We start from the raw sequence: 18548 nt of genomic DNA on the forward strand, positions 1-18548 counted from the left end.
TGCACATACTAACACAAATAGCGCGCTGGGGTGTGCATTTTTCACTCTATTCTGCTGCTAGCATAAATAAATCCCTGTCCCTCTTGTGCGATGTCATCCACATAAGACACTTTCATATGTCATTTTCCATAGAACCAAAATATTTTTAACAAACAAGACAAAACACAGAAAAATATTAACAAAACTCTCCAAATGCATAAACAAATCTGTGAGGCATACTACCTTAAATATATATTCTACTTTACATAGAACAAAGCCTTTAGGAACAGCATGCAAATAATTCACGCTTGAAGTTTTCAGAAATAGTTTATTTCTAAAAGAACTGTGGGCTTTATGACTTCACCTCGTTGCAGAAAGACAGGCATTTAGAAAGACCCAAAATATCTGAATTCCTCCTCCTATTATCCTTCATATTCAGGTTATGAATTGGATATAGCAGATTCAAGTTCAATTCCTCAGCCTTGGAAAAGCCCACAAAATGGAACGTGGAGGACCATAATGGGTGCTTAAAACCCCTAAATAACCATCCCTTTCCAGGTTTTACTGAAACTTCATCCTAAATCCAAGAAACCTTCCTGACAACAGCATCAATAATAAAAAAAAAATTTGTTCCAACTAGTATGTTCCCAGAAATTTAAATTCTGGTTAACTGCAGCTAATTGGAAATTTCTGACAATATCATCATTAAAAGTCTCAACAAGCTTTACTTTAAGCCTATTTGCTTTCAAACCACACCTGTACAAAACCTCACTTTAAATATAGACAAAACAGAATTTTGTTTTCGTACAGGCTCTGATTTCAACACCTCAGTGATTTCATTTACTTTTCATTTGCCCATCTGTATCCTTCTTTAGCTAAAGAATAATCATGCGAATCTGCTGGTGTTACAAAACACAGTGGCAGATGTAGTTTTTCATGAATGTTTCATCCTGTTTTAGCTGAACATTTTAACTACCTACCGGGCTTAAACCACCACAAAAAGGCATATATCAGAACTCTCATATTCTTCAGGGTTTAATCCGTGTTTATGATTTTCTACAGTTACATAAAGTGAAAGGGAAAGTCATATGATTGATGTCATTCAACTCCCATTTTAGCAACATCAAGTGAAAATACTGCCTATAGAAAACTTGGGATGCAACAGAAATTGGACAAACTTGCTGTCACAGGAGAGGTATCACATGACAGAGGGATCTCTGCTGGCTGAAGCTGACCTTCTGGGAATGTGCTCTCTATGAACTGATGTTTGTGCTACCTTAACGAACAGAAAAGAACGTCAGCAGAAAGCAAGAGTCCTTATGAGAAATAATCTCTCAAAGCCAGGCAGACTCCCTCTAGCCGTATGTGGATTGTGGCTACTGAATTTTATTTTTATTACCTTGCAGTATGCAGAGCGTATGTTTCTCCAGCTTTTCAGTGTGCATGAACAAGTCAAATACTCTATCACTGACCTTGCCAATACTGATCAAGGGTAGATTATGCCATTCTTACTGACTTTGCAGCTACCACTGCACAAAACCCTGCCACGACCTTTAGAAACTGCAGGAGTTGGGAAAGGATAGGTAGGGAGGGAATATGAATGCCTCCCTTCAGTTAGTGTAGGTTCTGTAACTGTTTGATTACAGTTTGCAAGCCAGAAATTCTCTAAAACTCAAAGACTGGGTGTACTTTATCAACGCCAGGCTTTGTTCTGTGTTCCCAAGCAAAAGGCAGCATTCTAAACTGCTTCTGAACCAACAGCTCCCAAAGCCTGGCTTAAGATGCCAGTGGAGACATGATAGTTATCTATCTAGCCTGTATCATTCTTGCTCTTCTTCAGGGATTGCACTGAGTGACATCTTCGGTAGCTACAAAGAAAATATTAGGAGCAAAGCAAAACAAAGGCATACAAGTCTGCTTCCTCAATGACCCACACATGGGAAAGAGACTCGAGAAGAACTATGTGGGGGGAGGAAAAACCACGGCTGGTTACTTCTTCTTGCACGGTTCCTGTCAGAGACACAAGTAAAATCTTTGCAGCTGAGTAGAAGAGGCCCCTACTCCTCTAACCATATCCTTCCTACTCTTATAACTGTGGAGTTGTCCATGTAGATGAATGCAACTCCCATTTTGCTCCCTCTTGGGAACATCTTTTTAAACAAAATGCTTTCCCTCCTTTTGCTACACAAAGAGAATTAATTCTTTAAAATGCATAAACTGTCAGATTTCAAAGAACTGCTCCCCCTCATCTTCACAGTTGTAAGAAGTCTGAAATTAACATATTTTAAAGCTTTTAAATTAGGCTTTTTGTTTGTTTTACTTATTCTACTTTAATCTTTCCATTTGTTGAAAGATCAGATTTCCTATTCTACAATTCGCTACATGCTCTTCAAGAAGAGGAGGAGGGGAAAAAAAAAAAAAAAATCACAATAGGGACTCTGCTGTCATCCTACTAGGCATATCCCTAGCATGGTAAATGAACATGCCTGGTAGAAATAGAGATTTGTAAGCAGGCAGGACTTATTTTGTCACAAAGAAATATTTTTTGCTAGCTCATCTTGTTTCTGTGCATCACACTCATTCCTTGTGTATCCAGCTGCTGTAAACGAGTGACGAACAGGAAATATTTCAAGGAAATATTGAAGGAAGGCACTGAGATTTCTCTCAAGTTAATAGCAGCTGCCATTAAGCTGCCACATAAGTGAGAGTGCAACCTATGAAACCCAGTTCTGGAACTACTGCTCCTTCAGTAAACACTGATTAAAACAATAGGTTCTTGATAGTTGGTTCTCCATTTGCAAAGCCCAGCCTGGTTGGAGCTCTACACCCTGCATCATTCCTTATATTCTGTTCTCCATATTCCTGTTCTTCATATTCAGAAAGTTAGGGACAAACCTCAACCACCTTTAAATTCATATTTCAAAAGTCCAACTCAATGTGTGTCATCTAGATTTTATAATCAGATATAACATAGGCCTGGAATGAGAATTACAGTTACTTTGGACCAGATTCCAGACAGACTTTCAAACCTTTATTGTAAGTTGTGTTCTAGTAACATAGAAATTCAGCAGCTGCCTAAGCCTAAGAGGTGCCAAAGCTCATTATACACTTCTTTGGTTTTGTTATTTAAATCGGAAGGTTCCCTAGCTGTTCGCAGATCTGCTTCTCATCACTGTTAACACAGACCCGAAACCAAATCAGTGAGACACAGCTCGCAGGCATCGCTGACCTCACCGAGGTTCAGCACACAACACTGCAGCTCATTCAAACACATGTGATTCAGGCTCCCCAGGTTTTACAGCACTGCTCAAAAAGAGTCACATGGATTCTCTAAAAACGCTATGAGTGGGTCTGAGCGCCTAACTCTCCCTCTCCTGCCTGAGGCCTGCTGCTCTATGTCAGATGTCAAGATGAGCCTTAAGTTTTGCAATTCCAGATGCTCAGTGGAACAGTTTTAACACAAGGCACAGACAAATGCTCTGCAGTCTAGGTCCCTAAATCTCAGCTTGGAGATGTCGCTGATAAGCAAAACATGAATTTCAGGCTGAAGAAAGTAGACTCCATTCCATAGATGTTGCTAAGTGATGTTATAATCACTTATTTCTGCAGAGATGATGGAAACGCAAAACAGCGCACGGATCCTTGTTTAAAGAACAGCTGAAAGAACCTTCTTTTCACAGAACGCTCTGGGGTTTGGTATCCCAAGAGAGCTCTGAGTGCAGACAGCAGTGTATGCTTACCTGATACAAATATAGGTCCTCTCCATTACCACATAACAACCCAAACCAAAAAGAATACTATCTTGCAACTAATTTAATTATTGAAGTGGTGTGCTAAACCAGCATAGAGATGAGCTTTGCTTGTCAATCAGTAACAGTGGGATACATGAACTAGGAAAGAAGGGAGGTAAGGATCACAAGTATTAATTGTGATTCAGCAGCATCATGTGATGCATTAAGAAATGTGAGGTATTTAATATATGTATTTTATCTTGTATATGTATAGCATATTAAAAACAGTTAATCAAGAACCAGGTCAAATTTATTACTTGGAGGGTGTGTGTGTAATAATTCAACCTTGAAGAAATGTTACACTAAATATTGTTGTTCTGACCAACGCTACCGCCTATAAAACTCTGCTGTATTATGAAATCTCAGCAGCACAGTGTTGTCTAATTCAGGAAGTTCTTCTGTATTTCTCCCACAAGTTAAAGGGCCAGCTTCTAACTGGAACAGCCAGCTGCCTTTCAACTAATCTGTATCTCATCTATATCTCTGTAGTAGTATTCACAGTTTGCTTGCATGTTAGCAGAAGAATTAGTTTTGAGGGACCTCCTGAAATGGTTCGGTAATCTGAAACGAAACTCTCGTACTCTATTAATTTCACTCTGAAAACCAGAATATCTACACAACTCCAGGTTAACCAAGAAGATTTCAAATGTGTTGACGCATCTCACAAATGCTAAGCATTTCTGGACAGAAGTGCAAAATCAAGTCAACTGCTTAGAAGGAAAAACATGGATTTAGGGTCAAGATTCCTATTTCTCTCCCCCTCCCTCCCTAACCAAGATCATAAATTGCAGTCTAAGAGACACCCGCTCAGCAGCTGAGTAGCTCTATAGGTCCCTAAGCTTGCAAGTTTCTCCCCATTTGACCTGGAAGTTCCTGCAGCTCACACCTTCCAACAGAAAGCTGGACAGGTACTACACATGGGAACAAAATAGCTAGAAAAGTGTACATAAGCCATTAGAGAGCTCAGTCCCAGAAATGTGTCCAGCATGCCCACAGGATCCAGATCCTCATAAAATCTAACAGAGGAGAATGGACTACAAGAGTAATTGAGTGGTTACAGTTCAGTCAGATCTACAGAAGAGCGAGGGATGGAATCCAGCTGTGTACCTACCAGTCCCAGAAAAGTGCTTGGCTGGAGCTTTTGAAGGCAAAGCTCCTGTTTCTGAAGCCATGCAGCAGTAGGGCTAAGAGAGACTTGGACTTGGGTCTTGGAATGGCAGAAGCATCTGTCTATTGCTCAGACTTTAGCCATCTAAATTTCAAAAAGGAAAGGAGAGCAGGACTGCAGGTAACCCCTGTGGCATGTCTCCTTCTATCTAAGCATGGGCAGCTTGCTTTTAGTACACCTTGTTTGTCACAAGGGGAGGGGAGACACAGCAGAAGCAGGAGAGGAGATGGAAGAGGCAGGATGAGACTAAGGACTCGCTGAGTCCAGCATAAGACGGTTAATTATGTTCAGTGACTGTCTTCACAATGCTCCAGTTCCAACCACTGATTTCACTTTACGTTTTCACCTGACAACCGAGACTTCTTTTTTACACCTTGGAGGCTCGGTGTCTGTCACAGGTTGGCAGGTGTCTCTGGAAGACCAAGTTAGAAGCCATGAGACTGAGTGAATTCACTGAGCAGATTTTAGGAAGTAAAGCATAAGGGCTTTTACAGAGCCAGTTTGTTAATTTTAGCTTGAGGAAATACAACCCTGATGTACAGAAACTTTTCAATAAAGCAAAACTGCAATTTTTCTTCCTGTCTGTTGCGATTTAAAGAAATTCCTTCTGGAAGAAAATACAAAATGTAGCTGAAAAAATACGCAAAAGCCCCATCTGTGCCATTAATCTGTGCTACAAATACCAACTCCTGAAACTTGTCTTGCAAAACAAAGATCAAAGTTTTAATAAAAAGTGACATACTGAACTGATAAGAATTCATTTGAAGTTTTAATAATAAAATACTCATTTCTGCATGCACACTATGTCCTGCACAACATTAAAAACATGCATTGCAAAACCTAGCCACATGCTGTTCATGGCTAGCTCCCTTCTGATGAATAGGATGCTTTGCGTAATTTGTGAGATCAAGCTGTATTTGCTTTATATATATACACACACATATTAGAAATATAATGGAAAATGGAGGGAAAGGGAAAAGGACTGTAAACCCCAGCAGCCTAACTTACCTCTAACTTGAACACCCCAGTTAGGTGGCTAAAAAAATTAGGTAGCATGAGTCTAAGCACAGGTAAATTAAAACTTGCACAATCTTATTTACATATCTAATATGTACTTCCAAGGGCAAGCTGCAAGGCCACAGCTTCTGTCCCTGCTAAACAATTCAAGCTCCAGCAAATATTTGATGCAATCCTTGTTCAGCAAACATCTCAACCTACCATCTTAAGGTGCCACATAACTGTCCAGGACAAAACTAGCTTATTACCAGCAGCCATCTTACTAATTATTTATTCATTTGGTGAATACAGAGTGATACTATACTTCCTCAGGATAGATCACACTTAACCATACATACGAAGGACCGGATCTGCTGTGTGGGGTGCCACAAACCTGTCAAATGAGCAGGTGAAGTCAAAGAGTGAATTCCCATGAATGAATCTGAGAAACTAACCTCAAATGGGGGGCACCACCATTATTAAAGTTTTATATAAACATGCATAAATGCAACTTACAGCATTGAGTGATCTTCTGGATGTTAGAAGTTATGCGTTGGGCGAGTTGATTAGGATCCCCAAAACCCGCGCCGTATGACATGGCTGAGTAGATTCGCTGTCAAGATCATCCACGATGGGAACAAGTCAGACAGTCTCCACCTATTAAGGACACCTAACCCCCCCCAGAAAACAGAGTTATGTCTTGGTCATTGGTTTACAAAGGTCTTCATCATCTTAAAGAAGAATACACAGGAAAAGATTAAAGAAAACTCCATATACTAATGTTTACCCTCTCTGAAAACACAGTACTTCAAAGACGGAATTTAAGGGAATGCTTCCTTAAAAAAGTATTAAATAAGAATATGACGTCCTTTTTGAATTTCCTACAATAACTCTTACTATTAAGATTCTTAGTAATACACACAGCTTAAGATCTGCAATTACTCTACAGCAGCTACATCACAGAAACTACATCCTTTGTCAAACTTCTTATGTATTTCCCACACTGTAAGCAAAGAAAAAGTATGCATTTTCATTTGTTGCCATTCCAGAAAAAAGCTGTACATTTAATCTGTCAATGCCAAATCCTCTGATGAATTATGTCCCAAATCAATTATATGGTTATTTCCATACCATGTATCACCCATCCCACCAATACAACCTGGATATATAAACCACTGGAAAAAAACCCAGCAGATATCACACAAGATACCAGAATGAAGGAGGCACCTAATACCCTCTAAACACCAATCATTTGTACCAACTTCAGTTTTAGTTGTAATCCAGTTTCATCTGAATTCTATGAATTGCCACTTTATCCCGTTTCGCCTGCTGTGTTTCTCAATATGAACTCATTTTTCAACAACTTGGGTATGCAAATGCATTTTTAGGGGTGTTTTTTGCACCCAGAACTATCATATCTTACCTAAAAAGGTCAAAATCTGACAACACAAATACTCACAAATACACTTGCCCTAAAAGCACACATAATACAATCATGCAGCACGTAACTACTAGAGATGTCTTAGCCTGCTTTCCATCCATACAGACCAAATTTCAGCACAAGCTCAAAGATACTCTAAATCTAAATTAACAAGACATAGCTTAGGATACACGTGCAAATCAAACCTGGCAATTTATCTGTTCTGCAGTGAGAATGCAGACTAATCAAGCATATGTGCGTTCAGCACAATCCCACAATTTCATCCAGGTTGCGCTTAGTCTTAACTTTATCCTTTCCACTCTCCTGCACATCACCCTCACTGGTTCAACATTTTAACCTCACCAGTTCCCTGCACTTCCACTGTTCAACCCAAACCACGTGCCTTCCAAGCAACGTCCTCTTCTCCTGGCCTGCCAGCTTCTGGTTAACTAGCTAACTTCTGGTTAGCTAAAACTCAATTTCAGGGAGAGAGAGAAAGCACATGTAAATGTTTAACCAGAAAAGAAGGAAATGAAAAGGCCAGCTGATTTGTCAAGTGTGAGACCAACTGTGCTACAGTTTGCAAACTCAAGTCCTTATGAACTTTTTTTTTTTTTAAAAAGATTAACAGTCCTTGTTGCCAAATATTATTTTCTTTCACCTTCGGAAATGCCTGCATTAATACAGCACAGCATCATGCTGGCTGTTTTAAAATATTACTGTTTTCATATCTCTACGACATGAAATGATCTGTAGTGGAGCTGCCAAGACATTGCACGGTCAGACACATCCCACCAGAACTTCACCAGGGGTACAACTACAGGGGTCAGGCTCATCCCCGCTGCCCTGCAGGTTACACTACCTATGCCAGATGAACAAGCTACTGTGAAGACAAACCCTGCACAATTTTGAAATGGCTGCTGCACGAGGGTCCCAAACCCTGCTTGGAGTCTTCAGGCCCTGAAGTATTCCCTAGTAATGAACAACCTGATTGCAGATGAGGTGACAGGGAGTGTATTTGCACGCTTCTACTGTACCTCCTGCACAATCGCCCATGAGTCATACCAGCTCTCTGCAGTATTGTTTCCTGTCTTTGTCTGTACCACATGCAGATTCAAGTTATTTTGGGTCACAGACTGAAGTCTGAAGTCAGTCAGTCAGCCAGCCTAAATCCCACTTATCTGGTCCAAGGCTGGCATAACAACCCTTGATCTTTTTGGAAACTCTAGGCAATATTGCATTGAATTAGTATTGTAAGACAAAACCCATGCAAACTTTATAGCGAATAAATGGTTCTACGCCTTGGTGTATTGACTAAGTAAGGAAATTCTATCAATTTAGCAGAAAATACAATCGTAGGCATAAAATCCAAAGAAACCACCTAAAAGAAGTTAGTTTGAAAAAGAAGATTTCTCAGAACTGTTGACATTGTTTGTTTCTTTTAAAAGTTATGACTATTTCCAGACACTTTAGTAGCATGCTAACTACAACGCTACCACTGGCTAAAAGTACTTTGTAGTTAAATATTATATTTAATGCTAAAAGTTAAACATTAAAATGCAGCTGCTCGGGAGAAGAGACAGCAAAAGACCAAATTACCTTGTGTAGAAAGGCTACAGAACTAACTGAAATAGTCCTTCACGATTGTTTGTTCTCCCTTCGTATTTGTATTCACCAGACAGCTGCCTGTTGCACTGTTCTCAGCAACAGCATTACAATCAAGAGATACACACAGAATGTTTCATCTAAGTCTTGACAAAAGCAGTGATTGACTTTCTTTTTTTTGTCTTGAAAATTTCTACAGCTAGCCATAAGTACCTTTAAACAAGTTACACTGCACTATACTGACAAATGTACGGACTGTACAATACATAAGACTTTGAGCTTTTCAACTTTCTAGCTACATAGTTGGGCAGCCAAACACAACACATAATGAGAGGATGTTCAGATGATAGATTGCAAAGCCCACACGATATAGCTTAGCTTTTCATCTGCACGTGTAGATCTCTCTAATTATTGATACAATTCTTTGAATCCACACACATATTTCAGTTGAGAGTTATAGTAAATTTGTAGGATAGCAGTGTAAATTCGCAGCTGTTTTACTCCATACAAATTCTTCCACCAGCAATACTATTCCCGAGTATGTTAATAATACAGGTTAGTGACAGGGTAAGCTACTGGTCTGTGTAACAGACAGAAAGAAAGGTAAGGGGGCAGCCATCAGCTCTCATCACTTCCCAATCTTCACCACAAACTCCCCAAGATAAGAAAAAACAAACTGAACAGGCCAAAGAGAAGGAAAATTTTGTATTTGTTTATTATTATTTTTTAAACGGGAAGTGTGAACTTCTTCCTCATTCTAATTGTTCTCACAGCAACACGGGCGTCTGAACCGAACAAACACCCTACTTCCACTCACACACCCTTCACTTGTTAGCGCTGAGTTACTCAAACTCCTCTGAAAACACAGATAGCTGAGCCCTTGGGAAGTCAACGGGAGTTTTGCTAATGGCTTTGACAAGGTCACGGTTTCAACCACCAGGAAACAAAACAGACGCGTGCAGCAAGCATTTCCTTCCACACCAAGGTGATAGGAGCATTCATCAAGACTCTGAATTTTCATAGAAATTACCCCTTTTCACTTCCACAGCATTTAACTACTCTGTTGTCACGTATTTTGGTATTACTGTCTGCATAACTTTTAAAATGGGAAAGTTAATAATCAGCTGCTGTTGAGGGAAGTACACTTTGTATTCAAACTGGAACAGAGCTGCATCTGTGGTAGTCTTCGGTTCCTCTAAAAGTTTCAGTTGGATGTGAGCTTTTGGTTGTACCTTTGATCTTCCGCTCAACATCTCTGTCTTTGAATGGGAGTACACCTAGTGGTAACTCGGCTTGTCAAGCTACTGAAGAAAGTCCAAAGAACTGAGTCTACTGGCACAAATGAAATAAAGAATCAGAACACTTCATCAACACTCACTGTGTATGTACAGAGAGGTCTTGCTTCAAAGTTTAAACAATTCAAAGGATTGCTATATATTTTTCCTAATTTCTGTATTAACCAGTTCCTGCATCACCCTGTCACTCCATACCCAAGCAAAAAATGAACCTTAGTATCAACATGCTTTCTAGAAAGGTCTTTGTCAGCCACGGAAAAAAATCCACTTTTCCCTTGGCTATTTCCAGTCAGATCACTGCTGAATGCAGAGACAAGAAAGTGGGAACTCCACAACCGAGCAGCTCCCCAGTGCCATTCTTGAAAGCTCCATCAGGACAAAACGATGCGACATGACAAGCGCAGCACATCTTAGATCTCAGCAGCAGTCACCTCACTATCTTGCAGGCTCCTGTCAGCTACAGTTAATAAGCAGCTAATCTATTTTGTATTTTCTCATTTAGATATTCTAGGAGTTTTCCTTCTCCTATAAATGTAGCCCATATATATTAGGACAAGAACCCTTAAGCAATAATTTTACTGTTTAAGCAATATTTTAGCATCAGGACCTAGAAATGTTTACATGGATCCTTAACCTTCAGAAAGCAAAAAGTACATGCTGCACTCCATAGAAACGCTTGAAAATTTAAATCTGATCTGAATTAGGATTTTATGTCTTTAAATATCCAGAGACAAGTCATGGGGCTTTAAGCTTCTCCCAAACAACTCCTAAATGTGACTTCCTTTGTAAGCTACTGCCAAAAAAAAGTGCAAAATCCTTCAAGCGGGGTGAAAACACAGGCAAAAATGACAAACGGCTGAAAGACTTTGGCAAAAAAAAGTTGCAGCCAGTCACAATGTTAGCTACAGAAAGCATGTATCATGGTAACAGCCATGCTTAGTAAGATTTCTGCAATATAACATCGCTCAATCTATTTCACCTCAGTAGGTTTTACCACCCAAATACTGAGATGAGACAAGGTGCATCTACGGACTGACTCTGGCACCCACCTAAGGCAACCAAAAACACATTACCATCTTTGGACAGCATCTGTTGCTGACTTTAGCAGTAACTTTGCAGCAGGTAAAATTAATCTTAACCCCCTCCCCCCCCCAAAAAAAAAAAAAGCTGTTGGAATAAAGGGCAGACTGTACACTGTAAGATAAGTACTCCCTGCTACAGCACTTGAGGGATTCTCATAACTGACTCATAGCAACTGACTTAATAATATACAGGTGAGCACTAAATCTGCCACTATTTTCTCTAGTGGAGATGAGGGAGGTTAAGTTTTTTTCTGGATTTATCTCTTTCTTCCCCTTATACTTAGGCTACTATATTTAGAGACAGAGACCATATTTTCCACTTTGTGCTTTTACAGCTCCTAAAGTGCTGGAATCCTGGTCCACAAAGGCAGGCTGTGGGCTTCCATAATACAAAACCAACTATGGAGCATAATAAACATGGAAACAAAATAGCAGTAAAATTAATTCCTTCCTGCCTTCTTAAAAGAAAAAAAAAAAAAACCCTTCCAGATTTTCTTTCATCATCTAGTTTCAGGTAGAAGTCAAACTTAAACCCACACAGGGTAGGGAAAAGCAAGCAAAGTTTATTTAAAAGTTTCTTTGCTCTAACGTAGCAACACTAACATAAAAGATGTCAAAAGGTAATTTTCTGTCCCACTCTGCCCAATTCCCTCAGCCTTGCCACATTAGTCATGCTGAAATATACCAAAACCAAGCTTACATCATGTAACGGCTAGAAGTATTTTTTTTTTTTAAAGGAAAAAAAAAGTATTAGGTTATGCCACTGGTCAGTGTTTTAGTCATTTTCCCCAGAAGCGATCCTGTCCAACAAAGATGTAGTTTAAAGCGGTGGCATTTAGAACTGCCCAGTGTGGAAAACTAAATTACAGAAGCCTGAAATACTATTAGGCCTAGTGCATCACCAACGCCTAGCATATATGGCTAAAAAAAAGAATATGCTTATCATTGTCCAATTCATCCACACCAATATTTATAATGAACTAGGTGAAGGAAGCATATAGCTTTCACAAGCCTAACAGAACACCTTAGTTCTCGGGGAAATGCCTTAGGTAAGAGAATTATGTTTCCTAGGAGCGCACAAAGCATTTAGAGGCCTGATGATGAAGCAGGAATAGGAAAAATGAACACCAGGTGCTGGAACTATTGGGGAGGGGAGGGAACGGCAGGGCTGAAAATGGACCCCAGATAACCGTTTCGAAGTGCCAAGTTTCTTGTGCTGCTGGCAGGCAAACAACGTCTCATGGGAAAATGAAGATGGACCAGAACCACAGGACATCTAGCGTGCTACGTGTCCACACCCAAATCTCCCTAATGGCAGCTTGTTCACTTTGAACCAAATGCTCAGATCAAATACACCGAGGGAGAAGTTATCTTCGCACAAAATCTGATTGCTCTGGATGCTGAGTCTCTCTCAGGCCTACCAGGATGCTAATGACTATATACAGCTCATGGTCTCTTCCTCCTCCCCCCCGCAAAGAGTTTCACTTCAGTGTAAGCCACCAAGAAGAGCGCTACTTAATATTCTGATATAAGACTACAAGAGATGTCTTCATGAAGGGAACACAAATACGGTTTATAACAACGCCACCATTTAGCATCACTTTGTTCTAATTTTAACATATTTTAACTTTTATTTCCTCCTCTTTTCCTTCTTTTCTATTAACAGCACTTGCACAAAACCCCAAGCTCCAAGCAGAAGGGCTGCCCTGCCGGCAAAGCACACGCCTGGACGATGATCGGTCAGGAGGGCTCCGCTCGCCCTGCTGGCACGGCTCTCTGCTTTTGCACGGCTTGTTCATCAGCGGAGGGGATCACAACACATGAGCACATCGCTTCTGGCAATAAGCATCCCCAGATTTTATCACGGAGCTTCAATTAAGATGCAGTGCCTTGCATATCATGCAAAGTGGAGTGAAACCTTCCACTTTCTTCTACAGTTTCAAGAAGTGCCCATTGCTGATGCAGCGGCGAGTGGTTCACCAGGAAAGCAGTGATAACGTCGGGCCTGACGTGCCAGGCCCAGGCTCACTATTTACATAGGTGATTTTTATCATCTCCCTTCCTCCTGCTGACGTGCTTTGCTCACCCTGGATCTGGAATACCACGGAGAGCGTTTCAATACAGCGAAGGTGACCATCCTACCCTACAATTCGACATAAGCTGCTGCAAAACACCAGCTGTAGGCCCCGAGTCTCTCCTTGGAGCATCGCGGTCAGCGTCAAGCCCAAAGCCGTGATATCAGGGGGATGTCACGGGGAGGGGCGTGGGGGAAAGGGGATGGTGGTGACACAACCGGCCGCAGTCCAAAACCGCGCCCCCCGCCCCGCGGGCCCGGCCCCGGCCCTGCCCGCCCCGCGACCCGGTCACCCCCCTCCCGCCCACGGCCGCCCCGCTCGCCCCACGCCAGGCGGCAGCGCCGCGCCGGGGCGGGGGGGGGGGGGGGGGGCGACCCCGACCCCAACGGGGGCCCGCGGGGCGCTGCGGCCCCGGCCCTTCCCGCCGTCCTCTGACAGGCTCCCCCCGCACAGCAGCCCCTTCCCGGCTGGCCGGACACCGCCCTGCCCGCCCCTTCCTCCGGGCGGACGGCGACGACCCCCAGCGCCCCAGCTGAGCTCCCGCTGCCGCTGCCCTTACCCGGCCCCGGCAAACCTGCTCCCACCGGGCGCGGCGGGCGGCGGCGGCGGCAGGGCGGGGAGGGGCGGGGAAGGGCGGGGAGGCCCCGGTCCGTCCCCGCCCCTCCCCGCCCCGTTCCGCCGTGACGGCGGCGGCGGGGAGAGGCGGGGCCGCGCCGCTGCCCCGCCCGGCGGGCTGAGCGAGCGGGGCGGGGCGGGTGGCGAGGCCGGCCCGCCTGGCGCTGCCGGGGGGGCCCCGGATGGCGGGTCGCTCTCGGGCCTGCGGGTGGCAGCTGCCTGCTGACAGGCCCCGGGCGCTCCCAAGGGGAGCGGGGCAGCCCCGGCCCCTCGCCGGCCGCTCCGGGAGCGCAGCCTTCCGCGGGTGGAAAAGATGAGGGGGAGAGTGTAATTTAAGGAAAAGATGCTGTTGCAGCAGGAATTAAGGGGAAAACATGAGTAAGGAAACAATATTACAGTGATAAATACGATGTTACTACATTAATATCCTGCTTTGAAGCACTGCTTTCATTTTTGGTCACTTCGTCTCTAAACAGGCATGGACACTTAGAAGAAAGCGAGTGGGAAATTACAGATACGTTTAAAGGTGCCTTTAAACGAAGAGATCTGCAATATGTAGCTGAGAGAGGGGGCAAGCGATGCCAGGAACAACGGAAAGTGAAGGGTGCGTCCACATGGCTGCCAGCCCTGGGTTGGTTGTGTGGGAGGCGCAGGCCACGCGTGGCTGTGAAGGCAGCCGTAGCCGTGGCACCGGGGAGTGACGGAGCAGAGACATGGGGAAACCCGGTCTCCTCCTGACCCAGTTACCGGAGAAGAAGCAACAGGTGATCTGGAGGCTGCCTCCATAGCAGCTGGGGCACTTCTGCACCCACCACAGTTCTTCAAAGGGAAAATTATAGGACCAGATGCTCCCCAGAGCCCTGGTGCTGGGCTGCTTCATCTGCAGGATACCCCCATGAGCATTAAATACCAGAGAGCGTGCAGCACCTGATTGCTGGGGATGCTGTCTCCTCCGCAAAGCCCAGCCTTGGCTAGGGAAGAGCTGCAGAAGTTGGGAAGTGCGAGTTTATTTCTGCTACGTCATAGATCTCGGTCATCACTAAGGTTTAGAAATAACAAGAGCAGTGCAAACCTTAATAACATCCTAGTCAAATAACACTAATAGAAAAGTCCAATAAACTGCCAACACAATAGAGTGAAGTTAAAGGCCTGAAATAGATGGACTACCGTTTACATAGGTGGTTCTTGATGTGTCTCAAAGCATGCTGAAAGGAGAGGCAACATAGCCTCCGAGACTTGCATGCCTACGTATAGTTCTTATGTTAATTGATGCTTGGAAATGCTCTTTTATCACTTTCATAAATTAAAGTTACTAAGGAAAAAACATTCTGATATGCCTATTTGCTGCAGGAATGCTGTATACAGCTTCATTCTAGTTTTAACAGGCTATTTAATTAGGCAATTTAATAGGCTATTTTGATTAGCAATGATTTTAGCACTGCTACATGCACAGGTGTTTGCCCCCATGCTGATGCAAGATGATCCCACTACACGGTGCACTAATGAGAGTATAATGCACGTCCCTTTTGAATTAAGGCCTCACCTCGATTTTTATCTCCAAGTATTTGTCATATAAACTCTGTTGATTGAGCCCGGTCACTCTTGCTTTATAAAGCTTCAGCTGAGCTCACTGTCAGTTTTTCTCCAGAAAACAATACATCTTTTGCTATCTGATTTCAAATAAGTGCTTCCAATTAAAAATACTGAGAAGCGGCCCTTTGTCAGTGAGAGTACTTTATCTAGACATCACCGCTTGATTACTTGGTTTTTGTAGCTTGGAGGTAATACACAGTCATCACTGATCAATGTTCATTCTCATGCTATGGAAAAGAGGTATCCAGACACTTCCCTAGTGATGCTGGATGTTTTATGAACAAAATGCTGGTGCTCGCCTGCTGTCGGCTCACTTATCATCAGCATCCACCTTTTATTGTTCAATAACTAACAATCTTTGTGATACGATGCTTTAAAGTAACCGGCTGCAGCAAAGATACTGCAGCCTGGGAAGAAAAGCTGGATCATAAAACAAACTTTTCATTAAAATGTTGTCCATAGTATGAAAACATTTAAATGGCCTCTTTAATATAATCAAATAAAATAATTATGAAGATACAGTTAAGAGACGAGCCAGAAAGTCCTATTTATTGATCAGATACTGCTAAGAGCATGGTATGTCCTCAGAAGATTTTTGTTAACTCCTATAGAAAAGCCGTTGGCTGGAAGAAGGTGCTCTGTTTCACCCTTTTAGATAAAATGGGAGGATTCCTTCGGTTTCTGCATGCTTTCCTTTGCTAGCAAATAAGAATGTTTTCAATGGTGTGTAATCCATGGACAGGAGTTGTAAAGAAGCTGTCTCTTGAGTGTTATCGTCAGAGATGCTGAAGAGGAGTGCTGCTACACAATTCTATCTCTAAGCTCATTTAATTGGCTTATTTCTAGAGCTCCCACACCAGTGTTACCCAGGGTTTGAGTTCAGAATCATGTATTCGCCTACTTATGGACCTTTCCTGTTGCTTTTGGAGCGTGATCAGATTTCAGTTGATTAAATGAAACGGGGAAAGCTCTGGGGGAAGAAAGGGGAGAATGTTGAGACCCTGCTGTTCATAGGTACAGCGTACCATGGAGGATGCTCTGGATATTCACTAACTGAAGATCAGAGTATACACCATTTATATTCCTGTTGATGTATGTAAAACTGAGCTAAAAGGGTTGTCACTTCAAACACACGCTGTTTGAGGATCCATACTCAGTATGGTATCTGATGTTTGAAAGAATCGGAAATGAAACCAAAACCAGCATAGTGTGATTTTGAACGGGCACGCCTTCCTCCTAGCCCAGTATCCAAATCTGCCCCACCTTCCTGACTCTCTATTTCTGCCTCCTACCTCCTGCTCCTGCCCTGGCACCGAACCGGCAGGCACGCAGGCCCAGCCGGGTGGGTGGCACAGGCGTCAGGGCCGCCTGTGACACAGGAACGAGGCGCTCATTCCCGTGCAGCTCCCCATGCCTGTGTGATGCATGATGAAATGAGGGGGAAGCAGCCCAACCCTGGCCTCGTATTCCTGATGAGTGTCCTCTTTCCAAGGCGTGAGCGGTGTCTTAAGTGGTGCGTAATTTACCTTACGGGCAAATTTCATTCTCTGCTATTGCATTTCACTTGCACGCCTCTAACTTTAGATAGGAAGAGCAGTGCTGCCGGTGTTTGGTACCGATGGCAAACCGCCTGGCAGAGCTTCCCAGGTGGTTTGTTACTGATGCATTCCACCATCTGCAAGAATTCCTGTTATTGTCGTCATCATCTCCATTTGCTAATTTAATTAAAATATCCACTCCGGAACCTGGAATGAGATTAGGTTCCTATTACACCCAATGCTGTACAAAATTACGATGGATGATGATTTCCAGCCTGATCAAGCTTATGGGTTCATTATATTGCAGAATGGCCTGTAAAACCTATTTGTTTAAAAAAACTGTCTTGACCATTTGTGTGTTATTTAGGCTGGTACTTGCTCTCCAGCAGCAGTAATCAGCGTGATAGCATGGATTTTAAATAAACACAGAAAAATTCTGTTCCCAACATTGATAATGTTTCCTAAAGAAAAAAAAGAAAATGGAGTTTACTAGCAACTTATTTTCAAATTTTTCTTTGCCTTTCTGTTTAATTTTCGAAGACCATAATATAATTTCAACTGCACTGGTGAAATGAGCTGACACTATTATTTCAAAGCCCAGTCTTTAATTAAGAAGTACCTGCAAATACATAATCTTTCTAACTTCAGCCAGACCATTTTAAAATGATGAAGAGTTATAAGGGGCATAAAATTAAATGGCAATATTTTGTTCAGATACAGAAATACAAATCTACAGAAGGAAATATATTAAAATGAATAAAATTTATGGACTTTGAGGTCTGCAACTAGCTCTGATAGAATCCAATAGATTGTCATTTTGAAAATGATGTCATTGTTGAGCAATCAATCTTCATCATTTTACAGCTCCTCCTTCTCCTCCTCCTCCTCATTTTACAATTCATAATTACCTTCATTGCTTTTTGAAATCATGGAGGAAGAAAAACACACAAAGGGATCCTGACAGAATTTGGCTATATGTAAACCAAACAGACGTCAAAGGCAAGGGAGTTACAAAGATGAGGAAAACATCACTTAATGATAGTTGTGAAACGCAGTGTCAGAAAATCGGGAAAGCGAATTGTGGCTACTCCCAGAGTTTTAGCAGCTTTTCCTTCTCACTTGTTTGCTCTGCCACTGTCACTGTACATACCGGTAGTCTGGGTTCCGCTTTTCCCTTCTCCATCATTCCAGCCTGCTGTTTAGCCAAAAAGGAGATCTAGCAACAAGCACTCAATGTTATGGCATAGTCCTTATACTGCGGCACAGACAGTGGTAACCCATAAAGGGAGTAAGGCTCATCCGCTTCCACAGAAGAAAAAAACAACTATAAAGACAGATTATGCAATGGGACTCAAAAAAGAAGTGACCAATTGAATACATTCATGGCATAT

General features: G+C 42.5%; 1 protein-coding gene across 2 annotated transcripts in view; it reads right to left on the reverse strand.

Annotated features, from left to right (window-relative positions):
- STX7 (syntaxin 7) overlaps nt 1-14026 on the reverse strand; it is a 34778-nt gene extending 20752 nt beyond the window's left edge. Inside the window, exons 1-2 of one of the 2 annotated variants that reach the window (XM_076333624.1) lie at nt 13971-14026; nt 6451-6604 (exon numbers count right to left, since the gene is read on the reverse strand). In XM_076333624.1, coding sequence (XP_076189739.1) covers nt 6451-6532 — 82 coding nt within the window. In that variant the 5' untranslated portion in view covers nt 6533-6604; nt 13971-14026. Of the gene's footprint in view, nt 1-6450; nt 6605-13667; nt 13679-13970 lie in introns of those variants that run through there. The other variant, XM_076333625.1, reaches the window with a different exon arrangement.
- Between the last annotated feature and the right edge of the window lie 4522 nt (nt 14027-18548).

The sequence above is a fragment of the Aptenodytes patagonicus genome, chromosome 3 (genome assembly GCF_965638725.1).
Source record: "Aptenodytes patagonicus chromosome 3, bAptPat1.pri.cur, whole genome shotgun sequence".
Classification (NCBI taxonomy): Eukaryota; Metazoa; Chordata; class Aves; order Sphenisciformes; family Spheniscidae; genus Aptenodytes; species Aptenodytes patagonicus.